The sequence below is a fragment of the Panthera uncia genome, chromosome F2, assembly GCF_023721935.1.
Source record: "Panthera uncia isolate 11264 chromosome F2, Puncia_PCG_1.0, whole genome shotgun sequence".
In the NCBI taxonomy this organism is placed as follows: Eukaryota; Metazoa; Chordata; class Mammalia; order Carnivora; family Felidae; genus Panthera; species Panthera uncia.
In genome coordinates this window covers 63,984,720-64,011,422 of record NC_064812.1, presented here as the reverse complement: position 1 = coordinate 64,011,422, position 26,703 = coordinate 63,984,720, and the positions used below count along the sequence as shown (strand labels likewise).

The window sequence follows — 26,703 nt, the reverse complement described above, 5'->3', positions numbered from 1 at the left end:
AACCCATTTCCCCGAGTTCCAGCTGCTCTAGCCTTTTTCTGATCCTGGAACATGACAAACCTCTGCCTGGTTAGCACTGCTCCTGAGGTCTGCAGCTAGCCTTCTAGGCATTCAGGTGTCAGGCTAAAGGCCGATCTGTGGAGATCAGCTTCCCCAGGATAAAGTAGATACTCCTGTATCCCAGTCACATATGTCATTCTTCCAGATATCTGCCTTTCTACACAACTGTTTTTTTTTTTTCTGATGCTAACAAAACTCTAAAGCCCCACGGACTTAAAGCGAGAGGCTTTCTCTCCATGCTCATCTGGGTCACAGGGTTTCCACTCCACATTGGCCTCACTCAGAGTTCAGACTGACAGAGCCCCCATCAGTAGGAGTGACTCTGATTGTCACACCAGCAAGAGGGAATGAGGTAGGCTGCACACTGGCTTAAAGACCGGCACCTAAAAGGGACTCCTGGCACCTCCACTTACACCATACTGGTGGAAACCAGTTACGTGGTCGTTCTTACCATCATAGGGTAGGGGAGGCCACCCAGTCATGTGTCCAGGAGGACTGGGATGTGGTGATCAACACTAATGACCCCCTTCCTCCCTCCAGCATGTATAAATGATATGCAGGGAGGGGATGTGCTTCTTAATTTGCACAGTATATGTATATAAGAGTGTGTCTTACTCACCCCATCTCTAAAATGAGGATCATCATCATCATAGTAATACCTACTTCATAAAGGAGTTTTAGGATTGAATGAATTTAATACCTATTAAGTTCTTAGCATGGTGACTGGCATAAGAGCTCAACAAATGTTAGGTCTGATGAAAATGATACAGATGATGATATTTAAGTCTCAGTTTAACAGAAAAACACACAGGTTGATGCCAGATAGTATATACAAAAATCTTTATTCATCAAGGGTGTGAGAAGGAGATTGGCCTGCTTGAGACTTTAACTTAGAATTAATGGACCTGTACTAGGTAGCTTAATATCGTATATGAGCAAAAGCAAACTATTTCCATATGCACAAATATTAAAGCTTTATGCGTTATTAGTTTAAGGATCTAGAAATTTTATGCAAAGACGTGGTGTCAGAAACACAGGTTTTCTGTCATTTGTTTGTTAGCCTAACATTTGTTCCCACAGGGTCAGTGCAGGCATCATTGCAGCTGTTTAAAATGAAGAGCAAATATGTGGATATAATTCATATGACTTTGAAAAAAAATGAGTATGCTCAGCCCCATGACTTTTAATTTAAAAGATACATAAAGCACAGAGTACTCCTTGCAAAATGAGAACTCCTGCATCTCCTTCCTCTTTAGTATTCAGAGTTCATCTGTCTGTGCAGTATAGGCTTTGGGTAATTGGAGTTAATCTAATGTTTTAAGCTTTTGGGTAGAAGGAGTGAATAAATACACATCTGTCTTCCAAGACATAAAAGTATCTTTGCAAATAAGAAAACTCTGTTTAAAATAATTTATAGCTTCACAGTGCCTACATTGAGCAATGTAACCCAGCCCCCTGATTTTCACTGGTATCTAAAACGTATAAAATGCCAAAATATTATTCAAATGTCATATCCCAGTGAGACCTTCCCTGACTACACTATTTAAAGTTGCAGCTCCAGCTTCTTCCCCTTCTTTATTTTCCTTCTTAACATTTGTCACCATGCGATACACTATATAGTTTACTTGTTTATAGTTGGTTTCTTCCCAGTAGAACCCAAGCTCCAGGAGGACAGGGGCCATGTTTTGTAAACTGCTGTATGCACAGCATCAATAACAATGCATGGTACAATAGATAACGTCTAATTAAGTAATTAGCGAATTCTCTTAAGTATTTACTCAGTGCATGGCACTGTGGGTTATCCATGGAAAGTATAAGACATTCTCATAGTCTTGAAATAAAACAGCCATGACCTTGCTATGGAAAGATGAGCGTGAAGATCTGTACATTTGTGCTGTTGATTAGAACAGAATGCCATCACTACTTGGCGAGAAGATGATTGTTGGCTGCAGAAGCCATGCAGGAGCCCTTTCATAAGATATGGTTCACTTCGTTTTGCAAGTTTTACAGCATTTTGTTTGATCACAGATTGATTCCATGTTTTCATAATTTTGAGTGAGTACTAACAGAAACCTTTTACAGGCAAACATTCAAGTCTGGAGCGATGGAATCCGTGCTACTCAAAGTGCACATCAAGTATGATGCCAGTTCAGAATCTGGCATCTCCCACTTGGCTCAAGGTTGTGTTGTTAGTCTTGAGCCAAGTGGGAGAACTTTTCATTTGGGTAGATTCGTGATGCATCATCGTGACTAGAGTGTGGATGATATGGGGTAGCCCCTGCTGCCTCCTATCCTTATATTGTGTGTGACTCTGTTTAATGTCTTATGACATTATCACTTGTATGAACAGTGAGAAAGGATTGACCACACGATATTCTCTCTGTCAAAAGAGAGAAAGCCTGGGAGAAGCCCAAGGCAGGGGTAGATGGATAGATGGGTTTTTCATATCTGAGGGAAAGCCAGTGAGGATATTTAAGCACATTTAGTGTTTATTTTAATATTTGGGTAGCACTGTAAAGTTTTCCAGGTATTTTCAGGTGGCAGCGATAGTGGTGATAATGGCTAGGGGAGAGAGGTGACACGCATTATGTACAGGAACATATTCTCATTTCATTTGGGCGAGTTCTTATTTTCCCCATATTGTGGATGTCAGAGAGAACTATCCTAGTTTTTCTGTGGTAACAAAACTAGTGAGTGGCAGAACTGGGATTTGAACACAGTTTTCTAGTCTAAATTGTGTGCTGTTTCCATTATTCTGAGAAGAAAAAGTGAACTTCGTATGAACTTTAAAAAAAAATATCTATTTGAGAGAGAGAGAGAGAGAGAGAGAGAGAGAACGTGCACTTGCACACACGCACAGGGAAGGGCAGGGAAGTTGGGAGAGCGAATCCTAAGCAGCCTTCATGCTGTCCGTATGGGCCCCATGTGGGGCTCAGTCTCACAAACTGAGATCATGACCTGAGCTGAAATCAAGAATCAGACACTTAACCGACTGAGCCACCCAGGCACCCCGTGTGATCATTTTTTTATGCAATCAAATACTTATTTTATGTGAAACAAACAGCTTAGAAGTGTTTGTAAGCCTATCATATTCAACAAGTAAGGAGGTTATCCGTAGCAGCCAGTTTGAAAACATGCACTTATTTTTTTTTAATATCACATTGCAGCCTTCTGTCTTCCATAACATATTCTCCTAAATTAGAACGTAAGACATCAGAGTGCACAGGACCAACAGACAGTGACAACGAGAAGGGAGAAAGAAATAGCAAACGAGTCTGTTTTAATATGGCGGGAGATGAGCAGGAAGATTCAGGTCATGACACCATCAGCAACAGAGACTCTTACAGGTAATTCATTAATTCCTTGAACTCATCTCATCAACACAGTCAAATATGGTTCTGTATTTTCCACAAAGATCTTGAAAAAACTTTTTGTCGTTTTTATTTATTACCCTCACAAAATAACCGCTGGCTGTTACCCACCCCAGAGAAAGCATAGGGATTCCACATAATCTTTCAATTATTGGTTTTTCATAATCTTAGTAATTTGGAAAAAGCATTTTTTTCTCCAGCTCTGTGGACCTAACTTGGGGGACTCGTTTTGTTACAGAGTATGTAATATGTATAGCAAATAAGCCAATTGAGCCTATGTTAACTTTTTTTCCCAAATATCTGTTTCTGATTATTGGACTATTGGATAGTGAATAGGAGTTCTTCTTGTTGTATTTCTTCCCTTGCTTGTTATATTCTAAATTCCAAGCTAATTGGACTAATTTCACCTGCTCACCTCCATGACCAGCTTTGTGTATTTTTTCCTTCCTTGCACGCTTTCTGCATAATCTTGGTAGGTAGGACTGCTGTACCAAAGTACCAAGGACTGGATGGCTTAAACAGAAGAGGTTTATTTATTTATTATCTGACAGTTCTGGGGCCGGAAGTCTGTGATCAGGGTGTCAACGGGGCCTTCCCTTCTATGGGGGTCTATGGAGGTCTGTGGAGGAAGGATCAGGTCCAGGCCTCATTCCTTGGCTGTAGATGGCCGTCTTTGCCCTATGTCTTTGTGTGTGTCCACATTTCCCCTTCTTCTAAGGACACCAGTCATACTAGATTAGGGCCCACCTTAATGACCTCATTTTAACTTAATTATGTCTGTGAAAACCCTCCTCCAGATAAGATCATATTCCTGGGTATGGAGTGTTAGACTTCCAGCTGTGAATTTTAGGGAGAGACACAACCAACCCTCCAAAGTCTGTCTTCCTACCAGACTCCAACATGGCTCCTACAGTGAACTTCCTTAACTGGAGTTGCTTATTCTTTCGATCTTTGTGTCACCTGACACCTCATTGACAGCTGCCCTAACCCACCACATGTGCCACATGTGCCGCTTCGGCATCCCCTACCTTACTTACCTTAATTGAAGACAAAAACTCTTATTTGCTGTTATATGTTATGCAGTGGTTTACAATGAAAAGACACTAAGTAAGTATTACTAAAGCTATTCTCCTCAGAGATGTTTAGCACAAACTAACAGCTAACATTAAAAACATTTTCACCAGACACATGGGGAAACAAGATGATTTCACATAATTCCCACCATGGCCTGATGTGGCACATTCTCCTATTAACTCCATTTTAAGTGTAAGGAAGCTGAGTCCAGATGAGTTATATAATTTGCCTGTGAAACCAGGTGGTCTGGCTCACAGTTTGTCTCTCAGCCAGTGTACTGTCCCAATTTCTACGTGAAAAGGATTTTAATGAATATGTAAGAGTTAATTATTCCTAGGGATTTAATAATATAGAACCCAGATTAACCACTTTTACCATTTCATTCACTTTTCGCTTCAAAGGATACCAGTAGGCTGTTTAATAGGAACCTGTGGTTGTTCTCCAGTGGGAAATTACAGATCTGAAAATACTTTCTTACCTCAATTTCTAGTTATCAGATAATTGAAATTACCCTCAAAGTCTCCCTCTAGGCTAAAATAGAAATTTTGAATGTAAATTGAAAGTTCAATAAGTCCTTTTTACCAATTCTGAGAGGAAAAAGATATTTTGCCTCGTGGACTCTTTCCTGAAATCTGTAACGTGTCCATATTCACACACCAACCTTTTAATCACTCTTTCCTGGGACAGTGATTACCGAGCACTTCCCGGGTGTGGCAGCCCGTGCTGAGCTCTGAGGTGGGGACAAGGTGTGGGTCCTCTCTGGGGTTAGCTCAGGGTGCAGTTGATGAGTTAGAATTTAAAGCTCCCAGAAAGAGTGGAAAGGCAGAGATCAGGAAACAGGACCTTGTCTCTATCAGCAAATTAACTACAGACACATAGCGTCAAATAGATTATGAAGAGTTTGAGGTGCAGCTGGACTCCTCGTTTTCTAACTTCCCATTTAAAAAAGTTCATTCAGGAGTAGCTTACGCGGCATAAGACATCTTGAAGTATGACTGCATTGGAGATTTTTTTTTTCAACGTAAGATAAAACGCGAGTTGAACAAAATTTCTCTTTCTCGTAATTTTCTGTTAGACCTGTCAGTAAGTAGAACTGTGACGGGGTGCGTTTCTCTAGTAAGAGCTGGCAGATGTGCCCCGAAAGTGACATGTGCCTCCTTCTTTCCAGCGACTGCAACAGCAACAGGAACTCTATCGCGTCTTTCACCAGCATCTGCAGCAGCCAGTGCAGCTCGTACCTCCACAGCGACGACATGGACTCAGGTGCGTCCGGCCGCACCTGGCCACGCTCGGCCTCCGGGGGGGGGGGGTACTTTTAAGGGCTGGAGTCCTTGGATCGGCTTGCATTTTCACCGTCTGTCAGGCATTCTTGGCTGTCGTTCTACTGCGTTTCAGTCGCACGTGTTCGATAAAGTTAGCGTCGCGGGCCCATGGTAAACAGAGTGAATTAAAAAGAGATGAGAGAAACAAATGGATTCTGATCTGAATGTGTATCTTAGGAAGTTTCGTGGTACTGTGAAGGATGCAAGGGTCCCTGGCAATGGGTTGTGCTAAAACGTTAGGCGTTGATTGTGGGAGGAAGTGGGACAGGCTTTGAAACCGAGGACTTCCGAGACAGTAGATGCTCCTGAACTGGCCTTGGAGGTGGGTGGCAGGGAGACGAATGGTGAGGAAAACACTGAGAGTTAGAAATACCCTGCAAATAGCTTAGTTGGAGTGTGGTAAGAACAAAGACCTGGCGCCCGGTTAGGACACATCTTAATTTGGAAATACGCAGTTTATTTCAACTATGTAACCGTTAGATAACTGCACCGTTTGAAAGAATCGTTGACATAGGATATACAGTGTTTGTTCCTGTGAGGCACTCTGTTTCCACCTGCATTTCAAAGAGCATTCATCTGATACTCTAACTGCTATTGAGTCTTTTGGGACTCTTATCTGAATATAAGAACTTGATGGAATAAGAGCTCATGTTGAAAGATTATTTTCTTATTTTATTTATATTAAAATATTTTAGCATGTTAAACATAAGATTTATCTTTATATCCAGGTGATGAGCTTCCCCTCAGTGTTCGCATTTCTCACGATAAACAGGACAAGATACACAGTTGTCTTGAGCATCTTTTCAGCCAGGTATGATTTTTTCTTTTTTTCCACAGGCCAAACTGTCAGGAGTCCCTTCTGTAGACAGAGTAAAAAGAACTTGGAATAAAAATGGAAAGGCCTCAATCTGTTCCTCTGCCCCCTGTACCTCAATTTCCACAATTTAAAATGGGAATAAAGATTCTTCAGCCAACCAACCTAAAGGATTGTTGTGACTATCAAGTATTTTATGGTTCTTGGAAACGTTACAGTTATAAACACAGGCATTATTCTTTTAGTATATTTTATTTATTTTCAGAATTCTTCATGACATTTCTTGCTTAACTTTATTCCTAATTTTAAGGAGCGCAAGGTTGTTGTAGTGCTTGTGTTGGTGTTTTGCATTTTTAAAATTTGTTTAAATGTTTGTTTATTTGAGAGAGAAGGAGAGAGAGAGAGCAAGGGAGGGGCAGAGTGAGAGAGAATCCCAAGCAGGCTCCATGCTGTCAGCACTAGGCCCAGCATGGGGTTCAGTCTCATGAACTGTGAGATCATGACCTGAGCCAAAATCAAGAGTCAGATGTTTAACCAACTGAGCCACCCAGGTGCCCCGGGTGTTTTGCAATAAAAAAAAAAAAAAAAAAAAAAAATATATATATATATATATATATATATATATATATCCATAACCAAAATTCATAATGTAGAAGCTTTTACTGCTTTGAGAAGGATTATGATGACTTTTAGGGTTTTTTTTAATAACTCTAGAAATCTCTTTTTGTAAAGTAAACATATAAAATATATTTATACTTTATATTAATATATGGTGTGGTAGGAAATATTGCAAGTATTATCTGTGAGTTTATTCCAATATTTTATTCAAAGGTGGATTTTTGCAAGCATCCTGAGATTTCAAAAATAATTGTGGCTCTAAGACAAAGCTGTTTTACAAGAGTTACTCTTGGAAATGTATACTATATATTATGAGAAGTATGTAACTTTCAGAAATCTCTGCTGTTATGATAGGTGGATTCGATTACCAATCTCCTAAAAGGGCAAGCTGTTGTAAGGGCCTTTGAGCAAACCAAGTACCTCACACCAGGGCAAGGATTACAAGGTAAGGTTTAAAAAAAATCATTATTAGAAGCAATTGGGAAACAAAAGTGGGAAATAATATAGTCATGAAGCAAAAGCATAGTTTAAGAAGACAATGGCTGCTCATGCTTCAAAATCTCCTTAATATTAATTCAGTTTAGTTATTTTTGAATGTATATAAAAATGTCAGTACAGGACCTTTTAGTTTCTTTGAAAGTTTAAAATGTTCAATTCCTATGGGGACTAGAATGAATAGAAATGAGTTAATTGAAGAGATGTTGCACTGCTTTTGCTGAAACCAGCATAAGTGCCTACTTAGTTGTAGCCCATTGGTGGGGGAAGGGGTTTCTGGAATGTGTGTTGGCAAACAGAACAGCCAAACAGACCAAGATCTAGAGCCACCACTTTCTGACCTCTCGTTTTGGACATTGAAAACAGAATTTTTAATCTAAACTGTTCCCTTGGTTTAAACATTTGTAAGAAAATAATTGTAAGGTTTGACTTTTTTTTTAGGTTTAACCAATTTTCTCCTGTAATGTAACTAGAGAAATTACCACCATGCTAATAATCCAGGATGGCAGGAATGAAAGAGAATTCTGAAGCTTACCAAGGGTTTATTAACTGTTTGCTAAATGGTTGAAACTTATAAGAGCTTTTCTGTGTTTATTTAGAATTTCAGCAGGAAATGGAACCAAAGCTGAGTTGTCCAAAAAGGTTAAGGCTTCACATCAAGCAAGACCCTTGGAATCTTCCCAGCAGTGTCCGGAATCTTGCTCAGAACATCAGAAAATTTGTTGAAGGTCAGGATGAAAAGCAAAGAACATTGTATAGCACTAACAATAATCATTTAAACCCCCAAAACTCAGTAGTGCCCTGATTACTTTTTGCAGTATTTCATGTTATGAGGAAAATAAAAGAACTGGAAAGGGTGAGGTAGGAGGAAGGAAAAAGGAATAGAATTATAGAGTCTCATGCTCCAAGGATCTAAACAATGTGGAATGAATCATGAAGAATATTTTCAGTAAATAGATTAAGAGCTCATACTTAAGAAGAAAAGTGGAACATGGAGAGAGTTTCATATTTTATAATATGAAACAATATCAGAAAAATTTCTACAAGATTCACAAAAGTCATGAAGCTAAGTTTTTTTTTCAATATATGAAATTTATTGTCAAACTGGTTTCATACAACACCCAGTGCTCATCCCAAAAGGTGCCCTCCTCAATACCCATCACCCACCCTCCCATCCCTCCCACCCCCCATCAACCCTCAGTTTGTTCTCAGTTTTTAACAGTCTCTTATGCTTTGGCTCTCTCCCACTCTAACCTCTTTTTTTTTTTCCCTTCCCCTCCTCCATGGGTTTCTGTTAAGTTTCTCAGGATCCACATAAGAGTGAAAACATATGGTATCTGTCTTTCTCTGTATGGCTTATTTCACTTAGCATCACACTCTCCAGTTCCATCCACGTTGCTACAAAGGGCCATATTTCGTTCTTTCTCATTGCCACGTAGTATTCCATTGTGTATATAAACCACAATTTCTTTATCCATTCATCAGTTGATGGACATTGAGGCTCTTTCCATAATTTGGCTATTGTTGAGAGTGCTGCTATAAACATTGGGGTACAAGTGCCCCTATGCATCAGTACTCCTGTATCCCTTGAGTCAATTCCTAGCAGTGCTATTGCTGGGTCATAGGGTAGGTCTATTTTTAATTTTCTGAGGAACCTCCACACTGCTTTCCAGAGCGGCTGCACCAGTTTGCATTCCCACCAACAGTGCAAGAGGGTTCCCGTTTCTCCACATCCTCTCCAGCATCTATAGTCTCCTGATTTGTTCATTTTGACCACTCTGACTGGTGTGAGGTGATATCTGAGTGTGGTTTTGATTTGTATTTCCCTGATAAGGAGCGACGTTGAGCATCTTTTCATGTGCCTGTTGGCCATCTGGATGTCTTCTTTAGAGAAGTGTCTATTCATGTTTTCTGCCCATTTCTTCACTGGGTTTTTTGTTTTTCGGGTGTGGAGTTTGGTGAGCTCTTTATAGATTTTGGATACTAGCCCTTTGTCTGATACATCATTTGCAAATATCTTTTCCCATTCCGTTGGTTGCCTTTGAGTTTTGTTGGTTGTTTCCTTTGCTGTGCAGAAGCTTTTTATCTTCATAAGGTCCTAGTAATTCATTTTTGCTTTTAATTCTCTTATCTATGGGGATGTGTCGAGTAAGAGATTGCTACGGCTGAGGTCAGAGAGGTCTTTTCCTGCTTTCTCCTCTAGGGTTTTGATGGTTTCCTGTCTCACATTCAGGTCCTTTATCCATTTTGAGTTTATTTTTGTGAATGGTGTGAGAAAGTGGTCTAGTTTCAACCTTCTGTATGTTGCTGTCCAGTTCTCCCAGCACCATTTGTTAAAGAGACTGTCTTTTTTCCATTGGATATTCTTTCCTGCTTTGTCAAAGATGAGTTGGCCATACGTTTGTGGGTCTAGTTCTGGGGTTTCTATTCTATTCCATTGGTCTATGTGTCTGTTTTTGTGCCAATGAAGCTAAGTTTTATGGGAAGTCTAAAAATTGTGAATCCATGAGAATCAAAATAATAACATGGGTTTTATCACTGTTTTTCAAGTTTCCTTTTTGGAAGTGTTTGTCTAAGTTTATTGTTATTAGCTACCATGACATTGCTTACTCAACATCCTATAATTGGTACAGCCTACAGTTGGAGATGTAACACTTCAAGATGATTCTAGTGAGTCTCATTTCATGTTGTTTAGGGCTAGAGTATTATGTAGGAAATTCTGAGGGTTTCCAAAATGATTATAGTGAAATAAAATGAAATGAGAAATATGTTTGATTTTTTTAAATGCCTGATTCGGTGGTTGTCTTCCCAACATTGGACCAGTGGTTGGAAATGTCTGGAGATATTTTTTTTGGTTGTCACAATTGTGAGTGTGCTACTGGCATCTAGTGCGTAGAGGCCAGACATGCTTCTAAATGTTGTGTGGTATACAACACTGTCCCTCACAACAAAGAATTATTTGGCCCAAAATGTCAATAGGGCTGAGGTTGAGAAACCTCTAGAGTAAATAAGTATATGCCTGCATTTAAATTTTTATCCCTCAGTCATTTGGGTACGGTAAATAATATTCAGCAGAATAACAACATAACCCCAGTCACTACATTTGTTTTAGGGTGAAATAGAGAGAGTTGTATACTTTGCCGACAAAAGAGAGCTCTTAACCAGATAGAGTCTAAGCCTGTGACATAACTCTTGGGCCTCAGTTGCTTCATTTACCAAATGACAGAGATGTGTGTGTGTTCTGGGATTACTAAATTTTCCACCTAGAAATGTACTCAAATATAACATCTTAGATATTGATTACCGATCAGTAGAAGGAAAAAGTTGTATAGATATGGAGAACTCCATATAAATCTCTTGTGATGAAATCTCTTGTTTTTGACAGCTGGATTTCTTGGCTATGTTATTAGTTTATAGCTAAATATAATGGCTACTTGTTACACATAACATCATATTTAATGAAAAGTCTGAATTTAAACCCCCCCAAAATAATGAATATCAGAAATGATAAATATATTTTTTTAAAAGCTTCCAGGTTTAAAGGAATTTAAACATACATTTTACTGAGTAAAAGGTAATTTTTCTTTGAGGAATAAATGCCAGTATCATAATACTCATAGAATTTGTAAATGCACTTGTTCTCATCATCTTTGAGGGTTCTTCCCATCTTATAATTGTTTTTAGACTAAATGCAGTATCAAGAACAGAGAAATCATTAAACCTTTTGTTTTTTGAGGAGCTTTATCTTTAACATTTAAAGACTTTCTAATGCAATATAAAAAGCTTAATTTTTAGTGATATTCACTTAAAAAACCTTACATTTTTGGGGCACCTGAGTGGCTCAGTCAGTTGAGTGTCCAATTCATGATTCCAAGACCGTGGGATCGAGTCCTGCGTCAGGCTCTTTGCTGAGCACATGAAGCCTACTTAAGATTCTCTTTCTCTCCCTTGGCCCCTCTCCTCTGCTTGCTCTCTCTCTCTCTCTCTCTCTTTCTCTCTAAAATAATTAATTAATTAATTAAAAATATTACTTTTCATCTTAAGTCCTCACCAGTTTATCATGAATTCATCCTATTCAACTTAAAGGTAATTTTCTATTTCCCATTTGTCTTTATATAGGGGATTATTTAATGAAGGGTTAGGTCTTGGCTAGAAATTCAACATAATGTCAGCTTGCCAGCATTTCATGGTTTACATAAGTAGCTGGGATAACCCCATTCTGATGTTCCTGTAAGGGAGGAAAAAGGTAATCTTTTTCTTTCTACCCTTCTAGGTTCTCTGGCTGGGATCCTATAAATTAGTCAAACAAAAAAAACAAATGAAAAGCATATACATTTATTTAGTATCTTTTACATGACATGGGAGCCTTTGTAAGGAAATGAAGACCAGAAAAAAATGGTTAAACCTGAGTGCTTTTTAACTAAGTTTGATGAAGGGTAGAAAATTTTGGGAAAATGGAATAGGACAAAAGGGTATGAACAAAGGGTAATAAACTGAGGGAAACTTAACAAGGCCTGTTCCTCTCAGTATCCCTCCATGTTCTGAGGTAAGGATGTTTTTTCCTCTGGGATTGAGAGGGCACTTCTCGCATGAAGGTTTTATGACCTGCTTCAGGGGAGAAGCAGAGAGTCCTCTGTACATCTGCTGTTCCTCAAATTCCTTCATGTTAAATTTTCAGTATGATAAATTGTCATATTTTGGGATAGTGTGTTCTGAACCTCATCATTCATTCATCTCTGATTTCAAAATATCCTATCAAGTATATACCAAAGATGATATAAAAACATAACAATTATATGATCTTTATGTAGGAAACACTGTTACAGTGTCATTCCTAAACTACATCACACTGTGTCATTCATCCACTCACAGCCTGCTAAACTGAGGGTAGAAGAGAGCAGAAAAAACAGTAGACGAAATGGTGGATAGATTCATTGTGTAGTGTCACAAAGTTGATGCCTGTCTCCTGCTTAAACGCTACACTAAATTATGGTCTCGAATTATCAGCCAACTGAAGATATTTTTGCTTGATTAGTCCACTGTGATATTGTGATTTACAATAAGAAATATGTAACTGGTGTTTGACCCCGTCCCTGGCAGATTTTCTAAAACTCTTGGAATTTCTTGTGAGGAGAACAATAAAGGTGTCTTTTGTTCTGTCAATGAGGTGACTTTTGGAAAACCTCTACTGATGGGGGCTGGTTGCGAGGAAGCCAACCCTGTGATTAGGGGGTTGGAACTTTCCAAATTCCATCCCCCTCCCCACCTGGGGGAGAGGGCCTGGGGATTTAGTTCAGTCAACAGTAACTAATGATTTAATCAATCATGCCTATGTAATGAAGCCTCCATAATATCCCAAAAGGATGGGATGCGAAGAGCGTCCAGCTGGGTTCTAGAAGAGTGGTGCATTGAGAGAACATGGAAGCTCTGCACCATTTCCCCATGCCTTCCTTTCCCAGGGCATCTCTTCCGTCTGGCTTCTCCTGAGTTCTATCCTTTTATAATAAACTGGTGATTTAGATGTTTCTCTGGGTTCTGTGAGCCACTCTAGCAAATTGATCAAACTTAAGGAAGGAGTGGTTGGAATCTCCAGTCTGTAGCTAGTTAGTCAGAAACACAGGTGACACCTGTTGACAGGTGGCACCTGAAGTGTGTGTGTGTGTGGGGGGGGCAGGCAGTCTTGTGGGACTGAGCTTTTGCCCTGTGAGATCTGATGCTGCCTTTAGGTCGATAATGCCAGAACTGAGTTGAATTGTAGGATACCCCGAGAGTGTTGAATAATTGCTTGGTGGTATGGGGTGAAAAAAACACACACGGAGATTAGTGGTATAATTGGACCCATCATCACCTTAAATTCAAATGTTTATTAGCGAACACATTTTCAACTCTTGCTCCCTACAAAAATTGTACTTTTCTCAAAATCTATCATTTTTTTCAACAACTTACTTTTTTCCCCATTTTTTTCTCTGCTGTTGTCCCAAATAAACTAAAGAGCTGCTTCTCCTTTTTTTAAATCATAAGTCTCCATTTCCCCCTTTTTCTCCTTACCTCAGTAATTAGAATAGTTTTCTCGTGATTCCCCTGTCTCCATCTTTTCTGGGTTATATATTACTATATACTATATTCATCTTCCTAAAATATCATGTTAATAATCTGGTACCCTGCCCCAGAACCTTACAGTGATTTTTGTTAGATAAGTCTAAACTCATCAACCTGATGGTAGAAGCCATTTTTCAGTGGGGCTATCTAACTATATCCCAATCTCAGTCTCTAAATTATATAATAAAGTCTTTTCTAAGCTAGATTGTTGGAAATTTGGTATTCATTCTTTACTGTATTCTCTTGCTAGCACTCTTTCCCACTCTTAGGCTATGTACCTACTCCCTTGACAATGTAACTTTCAAAAATGTTTAAAAACATTTCAGGACTCACTTAGAATTCTATACAACTTTAGCTAGATCCAGATTATAATAACAATAATGCTTCACAGGTACACGGTTCTTTAAATAGTTTTCCAAAGCTTTTAATATATATCCCTTTTTATTTTTTTACACAGGCTCCTGAAATAGATAAGATAGGTGTTATCATCACTTATGAATGAGCACATTGAAAGTCAAAGTATGGTTGGCCATTGAACACCATGAGGATTAGGGGCTCTAATTTCCTACAGAGTCAAAAATCTGCATTTGACTCCCCCCACTCTGCCATCAAACCTAACTACTAATAGCTTACTGCTGACCAGAAACCTTACTGATAACATAAATATTCAGTTAATATATATTTTGTGTGTTATATGTATCATATACTATATTCTTAAAATAAAGTAAGCCTGAGGAAAGAAAACGTTAAGAAAATCATGAAGAAGAGAAAATCCACTTACAATACTGTACTGTATTTATTGAAAAAATCCACATATGAGTGGACCCATGCAGTTCAAACTTTTGTTATTCAGGGGTTAAGTGTACTTTAGCAATTTTCCGAATACCACAAAGCTGGTACGCTTTCCTTGGTTTCATTAACCCTTAGTCAACCACAGTCAAGAAGCAGAAGATCGTCTTTCTGACTTATCATCAGAAGGTTAGTAGTAGCTTGACTCTACGTCACAATGCCTACTTCATCTCATCATGTAGGCATTTTATCACCTCACATCATCACAAGAGGAAGGTTGAATACAGTACAGTAAGATATTTTGAGAGCGAGAGAGACCATATTCACATAACTTAATAGATTATTATAATTGTTCTATTTTATTATTAGTTCTTGTTGTTAATCTCTTACTGTGCCTAATTTGTAAATTAAACTTTGTAATAAATGTGTATGTACAGGAAAAAACATCGTATATATAGGGTTCAGCACTATCCATGGTTTCAGGCACCCACTGGGGGTCTTAGTCCATATCCCACATAGATAAGAGGGGATGACTGTAACAGATGGTTCTTCTGACTCTTTCTCGTACTTTCCTGCCTCTGAAATTATCGTGTTATTATCTTCTTTGTAAAATGTAACGTCCTCTCAAGTATTTCCTACATTTCTTATCAGGTAATTTTGTCACTCTGACTCTATTGTGAACCTGTCTGGAATAGGATGCAACCTAACCTTCTTTTATTTCCCATAATCTTTAGCACATGAAGAAGCTTTGAATATTTTCATATTTCCTTATTGCAAGTAAACTGTTTACCAATTAGAAGTAAGGCAATGAGTATGAAGTTAATACACATCATTTATTGAACATTTGTGATTGCCCTCGTTTGGAGATGTGTTGTGAAAAAGAGTATTTGGAAATATTTAGTATTGTTCTGCACTTTAGGACAGTATCTTGACATACAGATAGGAAAGGAAGTCTATAGAGAGAGAGATTATATAGATATACATTATATAACTTACAAGTATAATCTGTATAATTAATTTATAATTCTAATATATAATGTATAATAAAATATGTATATTTATAGATAAAGTTTATAAATGTATATACGATATTTAAAAGTTTAAGTAACTAAGAAGAAATGCCATTTGAGAGTTTATTGATCAAGACCACAATAGCTGTAGAAGTTTAGAGAACACCACGGAAACTACAGCAGCTAAGGGTGACTTACAAAGGATGAAGCAGAATTTGAAGGGTGTTTCACAGACTAATTTAATTTGGAACTGGAAGGATTTTAGCATCTTGAGAAATGGATAGAATTTATATAGGCAGATAGGAAGAATAGCATGTCAAGTAAATGGGATTTGTATTATCTAATGGAGTAAGGTTGTGCTATTTTTTACTACACAGTTAAAATGTGGTGTCAATGGCAAAAAAAGACTGAACAACTAACTGCTATGTTTTCTTTTTCTGCAGAGGTAAAGTGTAGGATACTCCTGGCTCTTCTTGAATATTCAGGTAATATTTCTCATTATTTTTATTATTTGAAATTATTGTAGGCTGAGACCTTAGAAGTGTCATGATATCACAGCAATGCCTTTAACAGATTAGATGGAAATATGATCCATACTTACTCTAAAGCCTTGCAAAGATTTTTAAGAAATACTTAGTTTTAATAAAAACACAAAACATTCTCATCTTCAGTTATAGTACAAACATGGAAATGTATATAAATATATATTTAACTAAACATAGAGCCACCATACAATCCAGCAATTGTGCTATTAGGTGTTTACCCAAAGGATACAAAAATACAGATCCTAGGTGGTACATGCACCCAGGTGTTTATAGCAGCATTATCAACAATAGCCAAACTATGGAGAGAGCCCAACTGTCTGTCCATTGACTGATGAATGGATAAAGAGGATGTAGTATATATACACCATGGACGGTTACTCAGCCATCCAAAGAATGAAATCTTGCCATTTGCAATGATGTGGATGGACACAGTAAGTACTTTGCTGAGAGAAATAAGTCAATCAGAGAAAGGCAAATACAAATACCATATGATTTCACTCATATGTGGAATTTAAGAAACAAAAAAGATTAACATATGGGAAGCGGGGGGAGAGACAAGAGGGAAGCAAACCACAGGAGACTCTTAATGAAAGAGAACAAACTGAGGGTTGATGGAGGGAGGTGGGTGGGGGATGGGCTAGATGGGTGAGGGGTATTAAGGAGGGCACTTGGGATGAACGTTGGGTATTATGTAAGTGATGAATCACTGAATTCTACTCCTGAAACCAATGTTGTACTATATGTTAACTAAATAAAATTTAAATTTTAAAAAAGGAGAAAAATAAAATACAAATCTCCTTTTCTCTCCCTCTCTTCCTCTCCCTCTTCCTCTCCCCCTCCCCCTCTCTCCCTCTCTCTCTCCCTCTCTCTCTCTCTCACATATAGATGTATGTATATATATATACACACACACACACACATACACACACACACACACATATATATGTATATATATATACACACACACAGACACAGAATATAATTAAAAAGGAGGAAGGAAGCAGGTTTTGGTAAAGTTAATGGTGTACGTGGCATTTATTGTGAAACTGGTCTAACTTTGGTTTATGAACAAAGAGGTAGTTGGGCTAGATTCAAGGGGTGGAGAAGTGGACTGTACTTAGAAGGAGAGGTCTTTTACAATCTATCATACCTGGAAATTTTAAATTATAAGTGAATGAATGAGTCAAGTTAACCAGAGGGCTTTTTTTGTTTGATGGCTGATTTTTGCTTTAATTAAAGAAGTGTTGTTTTGTTTTTTTGACTGAGTAATAATAACAAAATATCTTACTTTTTTTTAGTTTTCCTAATAACCACACAGTTGATATACCTCATACTTATGGATTTCCTTGGGTCCTCACAATCACTCTGTGAGAATATTATTTTTCCATAGTTTTAAATGTGGAAAAAAATTAACATTCAGGCTAATTAATAATAACTGGTAAATGTATTCATTCAACACATATTTTTGAGTATCTGGAAGATTAGATGCCTTATTGAGTAAATGCATTAATAGTAAGTGGCAGAGGAAATTCAAACTTAGTTATGCCAATTCCAGAAGTAGTCCTGGAACACATTGCTTTGTTCATTAGTATTTAAATGGCTGTTCTTATAGATCCTTATTTTGATTTCAATTTTATTTTTCTATTCCCATCATCATTCTCCTTTTTCCTACTTTATTTACTCACTCTTCTTTTCCCTCATATATAGGATAGCATCAGAATGCAGAATGCAGATTACTCCATGTTGTCAGCTGCAGAATTATGCTCTCCACAGGTGAAGGGTAGATTGTGTCTGCTAAATACTGTGGTTTTTTTGTTTTTTTAATTTATTTTAAAGACAGAGACAGGGAAGGGGCAGAGAGAGGGAAACACAGAATCTGAAGCAGGCTGCAGGCTCTGAGCTGTCAGCACAGAGCCCGACGTGGGGATTGAATTCACGGACTATGAGATCATGACCTGAGCTGAAGTCGGATGCTTAACCGACTGAGCCACCAGTTGCCCCTGCTAAATATTGTTTTTAGCTCACTTTTATTACTTTCTCTTTCTCTCTGTCTCTTTCTCTCTGTCTCTCTCATCTCTCTTTTATTTCTTTGTTGTTACTTTTTTTTTCTTTTCCCTACAGTCTCAGAATAATGACTAGGATTACTTGTGTGTCTAGAAACCACGTCATTCTTTTTTAGACCAGCTATGGAATTTGAGCTTTTTAAACAGTGGAGAGTAAATTAAGTGTTACTATTTTAAAACATGTTTGTAGAAGGTGAATTTAAGTAGGTGCTTAAATCCTGGAATGAAACGGAAGCCTTTGATAAGTAAAACATCCATTTGTTTTGAATGTATTCCCACTACAAGAGAATTCTTATTCTGCAAAAACAGTAAACAAACTGTCACCAAAAAAACAGCTCTCCGTGCCTTTCTTCTTTTGCTAGAAGCTAGAAGCAGCTGTTGTTGTTTTTGCTGTAATTCTTATTGATAAAAATGAGGAATGAGAATAGTTTTGGGGAAGGATGGACACTTGTGAATTTTGAACAGCTGCGTAATTATAAGAAAAGACCTGTTCATTTTTGCTGGGAGTTTGCTTATTTTGGTGTCTTTGTTCATCGTGTGGTTCCTTCCCTATTTAGCAATAGAACTGAGCTCCACTCAGTGCCAGGCACCCTGCTAGATGCTGGAGAAAAGAAGAATCACAATAATCATGCTGTGCAATTTCACTTTGATAAGTGCTTTATCTCGTTTATCTTTATTGTAGGTCTAAGAAGTAGAAATACCTCATATTATATGTAGGAATCTGATACCTAGGATTATATGGTTTAAAATGGATGGAATGGATAGATGAAGTCAGATTCTATGTCTCTAGGTCCATGAGCATAATTCACATTATATGCCACTTCTGCTGGTCTTGATGTGCTGATGGTCTCTTGGGGAACCCAAACGTGTAAACAAACTCTCACACCGCTGAGTAATTAGCCGTCTAGTACAGGGATGCCCCCGAGCCTGTGGTGGCAGATCAAGAAGTGCAGGATACTTCCTGAAGGAGAGGGGAAATTTCACCAGGGGAGGTAATATTTCCTAAGTTCAATGGGTTTCAGTAGTTCAAGGAGTTGACTCTTAAAGATGACTTAAAGTTTGCTAATGGAAAGGGTGAGAAAGTGTCTGCAGCCAGAAGGCCCCAAGGCGTGAGCTGTAAGAGCATTTAGCATTTGAGGAACCTGCGCAGTAGTGTGTGGCTCAAAGAGGAGAGGTCTGTACAGCCAGGGTCCTGGCTGCTTTCAGATACATTGATTTATCGTATTCTCACAACAAGCCTGTGAAGATTGTTGCTGGTGTAGGGATGAATGGAGGGAAGTAATGCATTTATAAGCTGTCAACCTAACTTGAGGATAGATAGATTGTAAAGACCCCTTTCTGCCACTCTGAGTTTTCTACCTTTGTTACTCACCGGGAAGCGATAATGTGTAAAAGTTATTTGAAAATCTCAATATGATGTGCATATTGAAGTTTATGCAAACAAGTCATTTACTCTTCTGAAAATAGGAAAGTACAACTGAAAATCACCTCACGAAGTAGTAAACATTTATAAAATATTTTTTATTTAAAAATCTGTTGGTTTGAAATTTAAATGGCTGGTGGTCCAAGGGCATCTTGCATATCAACTTCTGGGACTCTGCTGTGAGCACAGACATGGCCGAGGCCTCAACTTGGATGTCTTCATACCCCCAGTGATTGGTGCCATGTTTAATTCCTGTGGTGTATTCAGTGTGAAAAGTTTGAATTAATGAACAAATACAACTTTGTGTGATCATTATCTGATTTGGTAATGAGGTTGAATGAAAATTTTATTTGACTTTAAATGCATATACAATATAGTAGTGGAATGTACAATAAACATCTGAGTATTCTTTCTAAGGTTAAAAAATGGGAAGAAATTTGAGCATTGCTTCCCAAAAGCAATTTGAAGATAATTATTTCTACTAGTGGCAAAGTTATTAACCCTTGTGATCTCTTCTAAAGTTCTCAGTAGAACTGGATCCTTCCTTCTCTAGACCTTAGCTTTCCATTCTTCATATAAAGCATTTCTTTCCGATTCGGTTTTTATTGTGAAATTATTCTCAGGTTATAGGTGAGAGTATTCCTGCTAAAATTACTAGTATTTTTTTTTTAATTTCCCAGATTTTCTGCTTTACTATAGGACAACAGAAAAGCAAAGCAAGAATGTACAAGAAAGATACAGGGCAATTTTATGTAGTTTCTGTCTTGAACCCCGTACCACAGCTACATATTTGGCTCCCAAACCATCTGAATTATCCTTTTAGGTTAAACTAAATCCAGGCATTTCAAGAAGTCAGAGAATGAGCTCATGCATTTTCATTTCACTTAATTGGTTTCTTAGTTGCTCTACTGGTTCATCATTTTCATTTATTAATTCAATAAATAGTTGCTGAATGTCTACACTTTGTTTAAAAGTGCACAACACTTTTAAAATTGTGCACAAGAAAACAAGTGTTTTGCTTTTTTCTTAATTGAGGCTTGGACAGTTTTTTCCCCAGTTTGGCTATTTCACAGTTACCTGTAAAACCCTCTTTTCCATCTATTTGAATGAGACACATGGTATATAATTACTTAAGGGAAATGTCTAACACATGTTGTTGATTAAGTTAAAAAGTTGAACCATATGGAATTGCCATATTCAACCATTTTGACCTAGTATAGCAGCAAGTTTGTATAGTTCAACATAATAAGTGGATATTTTCATTATAAAATTAAATATTTTAAATATCCAATCCTTTTTCTCATAAATTTTTTAAGAGTAGCTTTTACTAATAGTGAAACTAGGTAATACATAGCAGTTACATTATGTGTTCACATGCCTTTGATGGTTATTAAAAACATATGATCAGTGTTCTTGTTAACTTGAAATCATGCCTTTTTATCAAAAAAGCAAGAACTCATTAAATAATGGCAACATTTATACCTATGTTTTACACTAATACTAACAATGCTTCTTCATTTCAGAAAATTCTGAGCCCTTGAAATATTCCATACATTTTTAAGAAAATGAGTATTTTCACTTTTATTGTTCTTCTAGTATAAGCGATTTTTCAGTGCACAGAATTTATGGCTTATATTTATATAGTTCATGGAGTTTGTATGTATCCAAACACCCAAAGAAGTGAATCCCTGTGATCAGGTTCTCAGAGGCAAGCTTGTTTCCACTTGGAAAAAATGGTGGCCCAAGAGTGGCAATTCACAGGGTAGACATACCTTCAGTGTGGGTCCATCAAAAATCCAACCAGTTGCATAATAAGAATCCTGGTGAAAATCAGCATATGTTAAAACTGTAAATACATTACTTATTTCAAAGAAATATAAGAATTTATAAACTGGACATGTTTACGACTCCTGAAGTTTCCTTAGGTGAATCTAAGAGATCCAGATTTGCTTATTGTTATAAACAATCAGATATCAATACTCTTTTCCCCATGTGCATATCATGTTAACAAAATTAGAGTAAGTTTATTAGATCATTTAAAAAATTTGGTATTAATAATGTATTTCATTTGCCAGCACAAACTGAAAAATTGAACTTTGAATTTCCTTTAGGAAATATCATGAAACAAACAAATCATGTTCCATCAGAAAAAAAAACACATCAATAAATAAAGCCTTTTTTCCCTTGGGTTTTGTAGAACAATTCAATGATTGCAAAATAAAGTCACAATATCAATTAACAAAAGTTATTTTAATGGTTTTTAAATTTTTTTGGTGTTTAGCATATTTGCTAAAGTGTATGCTCATTAGTAGAGTTCAGATTCACATTTTCCACATGGTTTGAGTATAGTGAAAGGATGAAATAACAGCAAATATAAATGCTTAATGAATTGGTTTTATTTACCTGTGGCATTTTTCAAAACTGTCTTTATGTTCTCCTGGGTTACAGACAGTGAGACACAGCTCCGAAGAGACATGGTTTTCTGCCAGAGTCTTGTGGCCACAGTCTGTGCCTTCTCTGAGCAGCTTATGGCAGCCTTAAACCAGATGTTTGACAACAGCAAAGACAATGAGATGGACACCGGGGAGGCCAGCAGAAGGTGGCTGGACCAGATAGCGAATGCAGGTGTTCTTTTTCACTTTCAGTCGCTCCTGTCACCAAACTTGGTAAGGAATCACAGTGTCTCCCACTGCCTATGACAACCATAACATACCTTGTAACCCATTCCCAAATAAGTGGTTATTCATTATATATTAGCAGGCAGTCAGCTACTTTAAAAGAATTCATTTTTCCATGGGCAAATATGGTTTTAGTAACTATGTAGAAGGTATTTCTTCTTTCCTGATTTTACGTATTCTCAGGCTGCTGAAAGCTGAGAAAGCCTCCATCTGTTACTAATTCCTATATCCCTAAGCAGTGATGGAGAAAGATCATCAGAGGAAAGAGGGTCTTTATGCTGTGGTTCCTTATTTCCAATCCAGAAGTGCCACGAAAGCCAAGCTCCCACTGAGGTTGATATTCTGGAGCCTGCTTGAGAGACAAGATCTGACAACTTTCATGCCTTACTATCTGACAATCTGTTTAAAATTTGTGTATGTTAAATGATTTTATTTCCTTCCTTTGCACGCATGTTTGTCCTGTTAAATGTAAGAACACTGCCTTAATTATTATAGAATAATCCATACTTATGTGTCAGTTTCCCTCAGTGCACATGAAGAAAGCATCACAAAATATTTGATAAATCAAAGTAGTCTTTTAACATATACTTTCTGTGGTTCTGATAGTTGTCATGATGTTCAAAAAGACAAATATGTTCACTCTTAACGTATAAGCTGAAGGTGCTCATCAAATAGAATTGTGATTTTAAATATGAGATCCTGTGTCACCTATTAAACTAATATATGTGAGTTTATATATCAAAATGTTTTTCTTTAATGATAATGAAGATAGGGAGGTAATTGCAATACTGCACAGTCATAAAAGGTTCTGAAATAAGGTAAGGAAGTCTGCCTCAGTGTACTTCAGAGAAACAAAATTAGGTTCTTTTGAAAAGATTCCATGCGCTCCATGTGGGCGACCGGTTTCTTATTTGATTGCTAATAAAACTCAGAAAGATTTAACTAATGAAAATTTTGAAATAAGGCACTTTTGGAAATGTTTACAAACAAAATAAGTATTAATTATTTCCTGTCAAATAGAAATGTCGTAAGAAAGCAAGCCCACTTCCTAACACATTAAGTGTTTGTTAGATGGGTGAATGAATGAGCCTTCATTTCTATTCTACTCTTATTTTAAAACTGACGTTGTTTAATCAAGTGCTGGTACTTTTACTTTAAACTTAATTTTGTTCCAAATCCCAAGGAATGGGGGAAAATATTTGAACTTATATACCTGATAAGTGACTTATATCCAGACGCTAGAAAGAATTCTTTATTTTTTAATTTTTTTAATTTATTTTGAGATTGAGAGAGAGAACAAAAACAGGGGAGGGGCAGGGAAGAAGAGACAGAATCCCAAGCAGGCTCCACAGCCGTCAGCACAGAGCCCAATGCAGGATCAAACTCACAACTATGAGATCATGACCTTGGCTGAGACCAAAAGTTGGACGCTTAACCAGTTGAGCCACCAAGTGTCCCAAGACTCTACGATGAATTCTTAACACTTAATAAAAAGACAACTCGATTAAAAAAGCACACAAAGGATTTGAATAGGTGTTTCTTGGAAGAAGATATAAAATGGCCAGAAAACACATGAAAAGATGATCGACATCATTAGCCATTGGGGAAATGCAATTCAAAACTACAATAAGATACTAGGACACATTGAGATGTGGATAACTGTAATCCAAAAGACAATCACAAGTGTTGGTGAGGAGAAATTGTAACCCTCATACATTGCTGCTGGGAATGTAAAATAGTGCAGCCGTTTTTAAAATTTTTTCCATATATTTTTTATTTGAATATAGTTGACACACAATGTTACATGAGTTTCAGGTGTACAACATAATGATTCAACCTCTCTATGTGTTCTGCTACCCTCACCACAAGGCTACCATCTGCGTCTGTCACAATACAACACTATTACAGTACTACTGACTATACTCCCCATGCTGTGCCTTTTATTCCCATGATTGATTCATTCCACAACTGGAAGCCTGTATCTTCTACTTCCCTTTATCCATTTTGCCCATCCCACCACCCCCTTCCCTCTGGCAGCCATCAGTTTGTTCTGGTATTTATAGGCCTGATTTGTCTTTTGTTGGTTTATTCATTTGTTTTGTTTTTTAGATTCCACATATCACTGTAATGTAGGCCCATCTATGTTGTCCCAAATGACAACATCTCACCTTTTTTATGGCTGAGTAATATTCCTGTGTGTGTGTGTGTGTGTGTGTGTGTGTGTGTGTGAGTGAGAGAGAGAGAGAGAGAGAGAGAGAGATACATCATATCTTCCTTGGATTATCCATTTGTTGTTGATGGACACTGAAGTCAGTGCAGCCATTTTGGAAAACTATTTAGCACTTCTTCAAAATGTTACACATAGAATTCCTACATTACCCAGAAACTCTACTCCTATATAATATACAAGAAAAATGAAAACTTATATTTACACAAAGAAAAATGAAAACTTATATTTACACAAAAACTTGTATACAGATATTCTCAGGCTACAACATGGATGGAGGTTGAAAACATTATGCTAAGTGATTATAGCTGTAAAAGATATATATTATTTGAGTCCATTATTATGTAATATGTGAAATAGGCAAATTTCAGAGACTGAAAGTAGGCTAATGGTTGCCTAGAGCTAAGGACTGGAAGAAGGGATATGGGGAGTGAATGCTAATGGGTACTAAGTTTCTTTGTGGGGTGGTGCAAATATTCTAAAATTAGACTATGGTGGTAGTTACACAACTCTGAGTACACTAAAAACCCCTAAGCTTATACACTTCAAATGGGGGACTTTTATAGGATGTGAATTATATCTCAAGAAAACTGTTTTTTTTTCCTTAGTCTTTTGAAACCCTTAACATTACAGAATTGATTAAAAAAATCCAAAGTTGCTTTATAAAAAGTGAAAGAAACCCATTTTTTTTCTGTCTCTGTAACAAGCACATACAAGCCTCCTAGCAATGTGGAAGGTTCTGTGGGAGGTGCCAGCACTGGCAGTCTGTGTGTCCCTGAGCTCTGAGCACAGTCCATGGTCACTTGCATATCACTTTAGCCACATCTGCTGGAGCATCAGGACTTGCACTATAGCGATCAGAGGCCTGCCTGTTTGGGACACTTCTTCCTTGTGTGTATTCTTCTCAGTTAAGAAGATGCTGATTCTTCAGCCCTATCCTTCCAATTCCAGATTCATGGCATACTTTTGCTGCTTCAAAGGACTTTAAAAAATAAGTTTACTAAAATAAACATTTATCCAGCACTTACTGTGTACCATACATGTATTAAGTACCAAGCCAAAGTGCAAAGGTGATGATTCTCTTAACTTTTTGCTTTGCATGCTATACATCTTTGGGATCTGGAGTTTGATTTAGTGATTCTTTTTCATACAAGGGACATTCTTTCCTATCTCCTTCACCCTCTACTCATGCTGCCCCCTCCCCAAAATGGCTGTGTGCTTACAGCAACTTTTAAAAGTGTGTGTAAATCTTGTTAAAATCATTATTTAAAAGGATCATTGATAGTCTTAAAGAAACAAGTGTTACCTTTAAAAGATAATCTGTGTATGATAAGGCTAATTATTCTTTCAGGAGGAAATTAATAAAAGACTCTAGGTCATGCACAAAACTGCTAATAGGAAGGCCAGAGTTTAATACTAGAAAGATAATATTGCTGAGACATGCACAGAACTCGTTACCGTGGCTGGGCCTTACCTGCTTCAATGTGAAATAATATGCTCTTAGAATGAAAGGAATGATAAAAACAAATCAGATTTCGTAGTCACAAGACTCTAGATTAAGGCCCCATAAAGGCAAGTGAGATAGAAACGATTCTTGTACCCAAGCTCTTTGGAAGAAAAATCACTGCATACATGCAAATTGCTTTCATCACAGCTCTACAAGGTTGCAAAATGAATAATGCATCGGCTTTCTTATTGTAAAACAGGATGGAAACTGTGTACTGTGGCTTTTTAATAAAATAATATTCTTGCCTTTTAACTGTTACACCTTTAAGATTATAGAAGTTTGGAGACAGATAGCATGCTTATTGTATTATTTACACATTTGTTTGTAAATAATAAAAATCAACACAGTTTGAATATAGCTACAAAATAGACTGAAAGACTGTGTAGAAACATTTAGGTAATATGGAAAAGGAAAAATATAAAACTATGAAAGAGACTTGTAACTTTGAGGGATTTGTTAATTTCATTGTGGACAGTAAATTCTTAGATAAGTGTTGATAATTTGGTTTGCATGTAAATAAAACACAAATGAAGCTAGTTTTGGTCTGGAGATGTGATACAGTGTGATGTGATGTGATGTGATGTGATGTGATGTGATGTGATGTGATG

The 26,703-nt window shown here is 37.3% G+C and overlaps 1 protein-coding gene across 3 annotated transcripts in view; it reads left to right on the top strand.

Moving 5' to 3' along the window:
* PREX2 (phosphatidylinositol-3,4,5-trisphosphate dependent Rac exchange factor 2) overlaps nt 1-26,703 on the top strand; it is a 292,500-nt gene that overhangs the window by 176,383 nt on the left and 89,414 nt on the right. For all 3 annotated transcript variants that reach the window (XM_049633306.1, XM_049633307.1, XM_049633308.1), the window contains 7 exons: nt 3,228-3,407; nt 5,674-5,768; nt 6,556-6,638; nt 7,614-7,704; nt 8,354-8,482; nt 16,096-16,137; nt 22,132-22,349. In XM_049633306.1, the coding sequence (XP_049489263.1) occupies nt 3,228-3,407; nt 5,674-5,768; nt 6,556-6,638; nt 7,614-7,704; nt 8,354-8,482; nt 16,096-16,137; nt 22,132-22,349 (838 nt within the window). The remainder of the gene's footprint in view (nt 1-3,227; nt 3,408-5,673; nt 5,769-6,555; nt 6,639-7,613; nt 7,705-8,353; nt 8,483-16,095; nt 16,138-22,131; nt 22,350-26,703) is intronic.